This window comes from Gallinula chloropus, assembly GCF_964237585.1.
Source record: "Gallinula chloropus genome assembly, contig: HAP1_SCAFFOLD_722, whole genome shotgun sequence".
Taxonomy (NCBI): Eukaryota; Metazoa; Chordata; class Aves; order Gruiformes; family Rallidae; genus Gallinula; species Gallinula chloropus.
In genome coordinates, this window is record NW_028168532.1 from 10,102 (window position 1) to 16,252 (window position 6,151).

A 6,151-nucleotide genomic window follows, 5' to 3' on the forward strand; every position below is an offset into this window, starting at 1 on the left:
GCGGAGAGCTGCTGCTCTTTGGCACCCCTTGGATGCTCAACGGGACCTTGGTGGGGGCACCCATGGGGTTCTCCTGCCCCCCGACGCTGCTGCTGCACCCCCAGGGTGGATACACCACCCACTGACATCACCCCTGGGTGGAGGACACAGACACAGACACAGATGGGACCACCCTTCAGCCTGGTCTTGGGGTGGCATCCAGCACCCCACTTGTGCCTTAAGACTCTTGGGGGGGGGGGGGTACCCCTTAACTGGTGGGGGGGTCTGCCCCCATCCCCAGCACTCCCAGCACCCATGGGTGCCCATCACCCCCTTCACCCATGGGATACCCCCCACTTTCTACCTCCTCACCCTCTTGGGGTGCCCCCCCACCCTCTTGGGGTGCCCCTCACCCCACTTCAGGGCTGCTCACCCCCCCCCCATTTATTTATCTATTTATTTATTTATCTATTTATTTATTTATCTATTTATTTATTAATTCTCTATTTATTTGGGTTAATTAAGGCTTTTTTATAGCTAATTATTTATTACTATTTAATTAGAACCCATCACTGGACACCCACCCCCCCCACCCTGTCTTGGGGGGGACCCCAAAACCCCCTTTATCCCCCCCCAAATCCCACCATGGGACCCCCCATCCTCATTATAAACCAACCCCAAAAACCTTATTTCTCCTTAAAAAAAACCCCTTTTCTCTGTGTTTTACCCCAAAAAAGGGGGGGACCCCAAAACCCCCTTTATCCCCCCCAAATCCCACCATGGGACCCCCCATCCTCATCATAAACCAACCCCAAAAACCTTATTTCTCCTTAAAAAAACCCATTTTCTCTGTGTTTTACCCCAAAAAAGGGGGTGACCCCTCATTTTTTGGGGGGGTCCCATGTTGGGAATGTAAGAAACCTTCATATTATGGGATGGAACCCCCTTCTTTCCCCCCACCCCACAGTGAGTTGAGCAGGATGTGGGCGCCCAACAGTTGGTTTATTGACCCGACGCCCTCGTTACAAACTGGTAATTAAACCCCCCCCCCCCAAACTCATTAAGAATTAATTAATTAAAAAAAAAAAAAGGAGGAAAAATTCATCTTGGTAATAAAAAAAGAAGCAAAGAAACCACCTGGAGTCCTTCAGTTTGTCTTGGTTTGGATGGGAAACCCCCCAAATCCCCCTTTTCCCCCCCAAAATCCCCCTTTCCCTCCCCAAAATCCCCCTTTTTCCCCCCAAAATCCCCCTTTTTCCCCCCAAAATCCCCTTTTTCCCCAAAAAATCCCCCTTTTTCCCCCAAAAATCCCCCTTTTTCCCCAAAAAACCCCCCTTTTTCCCCAAGAAATCCCCCTTTTTCCCCAAGAAATCCCCCTTTTCCCCCCAAAAATCCCCCATTTTTGCAAAAAAAAAACCCCCTTTTCCCCTAAAAACCCCCAAATTTGGAGGTTTTCTCCTCCTGGGAGCAACATCACCATGGGGTTATGGCTAAAAAATTCCCCAAAAGTGGGGTTTTGGGCCAAAAACACCCCAAAAAGTGACTTTTTGGACCCAAAACATCCCAAAAATGTGATTTTTTTTCTTTCTTTGAGCCAAAAAAAACCCAAAAAAGTCATTTTGTGCCCAAAAAGGGGTTTTTAAGCCCCCAAACCCTCCAAAAGTAATTTTTTGGCTCCCCAAAACCTGATTGTTTTTCAAAAATAAGTCCCAAAAAAAGTGATTTAGACCCCAAAAAGGGACTTTTAGGCCCCAAACCCCCCTAAAAAATTACTTTTGGGCCAAAAAAACCCAAAAAGGGGGTTTTGGGCCCAAAAAGTGATTGTGTTTTTACAAAAAACATCCCAAAAAGTGACTTATTTGCCCCAAATAAGATTTTTTTTTTGGCTCTTCCCTTCCAAATTTCTCTTTCCTGGCAGCAAAATGAGTGGAAAACCTCCAAAAAACCCCAAAAAGTGAATTTTTGGAGCCAAAACCTCAAAAAAAGTGATTTTTGGCCCCAAAAAGTGTATATTTGTGCCAAAAAAAAAAATCTAGAAAGTAAATTTTTGGCCCAAAACCTGATTTTTGTGCCTAAAAAAACCCCAAAAGTTATTTTTTGGCCCCTAAAAATTAATTTCAGGCCCCAAAACCTCCCAAAAGTGACTTTTTGTCCCCAAAACAACCCTAAAAAATGATTTTTTGGGCTCTTCCCCCCCAAATTTCTCCCCCCCCAGCAGCAAAATGGGGGGAAAACCCCAAAACTCCCCCAATTTTCAGCTTCATCTTTTCCCCCAGGGGGACACTGGGCGGGTTTGGGGTGGTTTGGAGATGAAAAGGGTGGGGAAAGTTCATTAAAAATGGTCTTAATTAGGGGGAATTGGGGGGGTTCTCAGGTCCTTCTGCCCCACAACCTTGGGGGGGGGTGTCATGGACACCATCCAGAGAGGGTGGGATGGGGAAGGGAAGAGTCTCCCTGCTGGGAACAGGCAGTGATTGGGTTAAAAATCCAAGGGGGGAGGTGGGGAGCTGCCCATCAGCCTCCTAATTAGGGTGTTAATTAGCCAACGAGGCTTAAGGGCTCTGGGTGGGGTGGAGATACCACAAGGATGGGTTGTTGAGGTCACCCCAAGTTGGGTGTTGGGGGTCAAGTGGCCATGGGAGGTGGGGAGGAGGATGGAGTTGGGACCATGGTCCAAGGAGCTGCCTCATCCCCTAATTAGCTCCACTGCTAATTAGCCACCAAGGCTGAAGGCTTCAAGGTGGGAAGATGCCCCCCAACAAGGGGTCTTGGAGGACTTGGAGGTCACCCCAAGTTGGGTGTTGGTCCCAGAGGGGTTGGGAGGAGGATGGAGCCCCACAGCACAATGAGGACTTGCCCAACCCCTAATTAGCTCCATTGCTAATTAGCTAATGAGGCTGAAGGCCTCAAGATGGGCAGATGCCCCCCAACAAGGGGTCTTAGAGGGCTTGACGGTCACCCCAAGTTGGGTGCTGGGGCCCAGGGAGGTTGGGAGGAGGATGGAGTTGGGACCATGGTCAGAGGAGCTGCCTCATCCCCTAATTAGCTCCATTGTTAATTAGCTAACGAGGCTGAAGGCCTCAAGGTGGGCGAGGAGACACCCAATGATGGGCCTATGAGGTCACCCCAAATTGGGTGTTGGGCCCAGGGAGGTTGGGGGGAGGATGGAGCCCCACAGCACAATGGGGTCTTGCCCAACCCCTAATTAGCTCCATCGTTAATTAGCTAACGAGGCTGAAGGCCTCAAGGTGGGCGAGGAGATGCCCAACCCAAGGTCACCCCAAGTTGGGTGTTGGGCCCAGGGAGGTTGGGGGGAGGATGGAACTGGGACCATGGTCAGAGGAGCTGCCTCATCCCCTAATTAGCCCCATTGCTAATTAGCTAACGAGGCTGAAGGCCTCAAGGAGGGCGAGGAGACACCCAATGATGGGCCTATGAGGTCACCCCAAGTTGGGTGCTGGGCCCAGGGAGGTTGGGGGGAGGATGGAGCCCCACAGCACAATGGGGTCTTGCCCATCCCCTAATTAGCCCCATTGCTAATTAGCTAACGAGGCTGAAGGCCTCAAGATGGGCAGATGCCAATCCTGACCCTTGGCGCTCCCCCCAAGCTGGGTTGTTGGGGCCCCGGGGGAGGCCGGGAGGAGGCCGGAGCCGCGGGCCAGGCCCGGGGGCTGCGCTCAGTTGATGAGGGAGGAGGCCTGGGCCCCCGAGGCGGGTGCCGAGGGGAAGGAGGGGTGGGGGAAGGCGCGGCTGGGGAAGGACAGGGCCCAGGGCAGCTCCAGGCCCGGGATGGGCAGAGCCGAGGCGGGGGAGGCGGGGAAGGAGCCCAACGAAGGCCCCAAACCCGCCGAGGAGGAGGAGAAAGCGGCGGCGGCGCCGCCAAAGGCCCCAGTAGGCCCTATAGGCCCGGCGGCGGCACCGGCAGCCCCGGGGTTGGCGTTGGCACCGCCGGCGGCTTTGGGCTTGTCCCCGGCGTGGGTGCGTTGGTGGCGGTTGAGGTGGGAGCTGCGGCTGAAGCACTTGCCGCACTCGGGGCACTTGTAGGGCTTCTCCCCGGTGTGGACGCGCTGGTGGATGGTGAGCTCGGAGCGTTGGATGAAGCTCTTGCCGCACTGGGAGCACTGGTAGGGTTTCTCCCCCAGGTGGGTGCGCTGGTGGGTGATGAGGTTGGAGGAGACGCTGAAGCACTTCCCGCACTCCCCACACTTGTAGGGTTTCTCCCCCGTGTGCATCCGGCGGTGGATGGTCAGGTCGGACTTCTGGATGAAGCCCTTGCCGCAGTCCCCACAGCTGTAGGGTTTCTCCCCAGTATGGATCCGCCGGTGCTTCACCAGCGCCGAGCGTTGGCCGAAGCTCTTCCCGCACTCCCCGCACTTGTAGGGTTTCTCCGGTGGCGGCACCATCACCGTTGGGGTGAGCCCATCCCCGCCATCCTCAACCCTCCCACAATCCAGGCAGGGTTGAGGATGTAACCCAACCATGGTGGTGGTACCATCACCACCATCATCATCATCACCACCATCACCGCCGCGGTGCTTCCCGCAATCCGCACACTTCGCCTGTTGCCCAACCCCTGTCCCGCCGCCCCTGTGAGCGCGTTGATGCTTAAGCAAAGCAGCCCCTTGCCCGAAACACCTCCCACACTGGGAACACTGGAAAAGGCGACCGTGGCGGTGAGCGGCCAAGAAACCAGCCAGGTGTTCGGGGCACCGATAAGCCGCCCGCTCGGCCGCGTGGATCTTCTGGTGCCGGTCCAGGTGGGAGCTGACGCTGAAACTCTTCCCACACTCGGGACAGGTGTAGGGGCGCTCGCCGGTGTGGACGCGTTGATGCCTCTCCAGGTCGGAGCGTTGGATGAAGCCCTTCCCACAATCCCCACAGGAGAACGGCCTTTCCCCGGTGTGGATGCGCCGGTGTTGGGTGAGGTTGGAGCCGCGGCTGAAGCTCTTCCCGCAGTCCCCACACCGGTGGGGTCGTTCCCCGCTGTGGGTTTTACGGTGTTTGGCCAAAGCTGAGCGGTGGTTGAAGCTCTTCCCACAGTCAGGACAACGGTGGGGTGACGATGCCGCCGCCGCTACCGCCGCCGTATCCACCGCAGCCCGGGACCGGTGCCGGGGTGGAGGAGGTGGTAGACCTGAGCTACCAGTATGAGTCCTCCGGTGCCGATCCAGGTGGGAACTGACACTGAAGCGCTTCCCACAGTCCCCACAGGGATACGGCCTCTCCCCAGTATGGATCCGCCGGTGCCGCTCCAGGTCGGAGCGCTGGATGAAACCCTTCCCGCAGTCCCCGCACCGGTGGGGTCGTTCCCCGGTGTGGATGCGCCGGTGTTGGGCCAGGTTGGAGCCTCGGCTGAAACCTTTGCCACAGTCACCGCACCGGTGGGGTTTGTCACCCTCACCGCCGGCCGGTTGCCGACGCCACCGGCGCCCGCACTCCGGGCACCCGCGGGGTTTCGACGGGGTCTGCGAACGGCTCCGGGTGACGCAGGCGGTACAACCGCCACCTCGGGCTGGGGGGAGGGAACCCCCAACTTTCTTCATGCCTTTGGTGGGGATGGGGGGGTCACCGGTTTGGTCCTGGTGTTGGCGTTGAGCCCCGGGCTCCGGGGAGGGCTCCTCGCCGTCCCGCGGGGTGGGATCCTCCTCCGTCCCGCTCCCGGTGCTGGTACCTACAGCAGAGGCAGGAACCATGAGGCCAGCACACCCCCCCACCCCAAAATCCCATCCCCTGGTTGATTTTAAGCCCCTCCCACCATGGGGAACCCCACAGCTCATGAGTTGGGTTGAGTGTTGGCCAACAGCTCCATGATTGACCACCAGTGCCCCCCAGATGGTCATACTGGGACCAGTAGCGTCAACCACGGAGCTGGTGGGACCTTGGGCACCCTCAGTGGGTTTGGAGGTGACAACCCCCCTCCCCAGTTGATTTCAAGCCCCTCCCACCATGGGGAACCCCACAGCTCATGAGTTGGGTTGAGTGTTGGGCCAACAGCTCCATGACCAGATGGACACCATTGACCACCAGTGCGACCCAGATGGTCATACTGGGACCAGTAGCATCAACCACAGAGCTGGTGGGACTGTTTGGAGGTGACAATCCCCCTCCCCAGTTGATTTCAAGCCCCTCCCACCATGGGGAACCCCACAGCTCATGAGTTGGGTTGAGTGTT

At 56.7% G+C, this 6,151-nt stretch overlaps 1 protein-coding gene across 1 annotated transcript; it reads right to left on the bottom strand.

Moving 5' to 3' along the window:
• Positions 1–217: 217 nt before the first annotated feature.
• On the bottom strand, positions 218–4,493 carry LOC311204390 (uncharacterized protein; the record flags this gene model as incomplete). Its single annotated transcript, XM_084280820.1, has 2 exons — positions 3,824–4,493; positions 218–225 (listed from the first exon to the last, which is right to left on the bottom strand). Exons 1-2 carry the CDS (start codon positions 4,458–4,460, stop codon positions 218–220), a joined length of 645 nt encoding a protein of 214 aa, XP_084136946.1. The 5' UTR covers positions 4,461–4,493.
• Between the last annotated feature and the right edge of the window lie 1,658 nt (positions 4,494–6,151).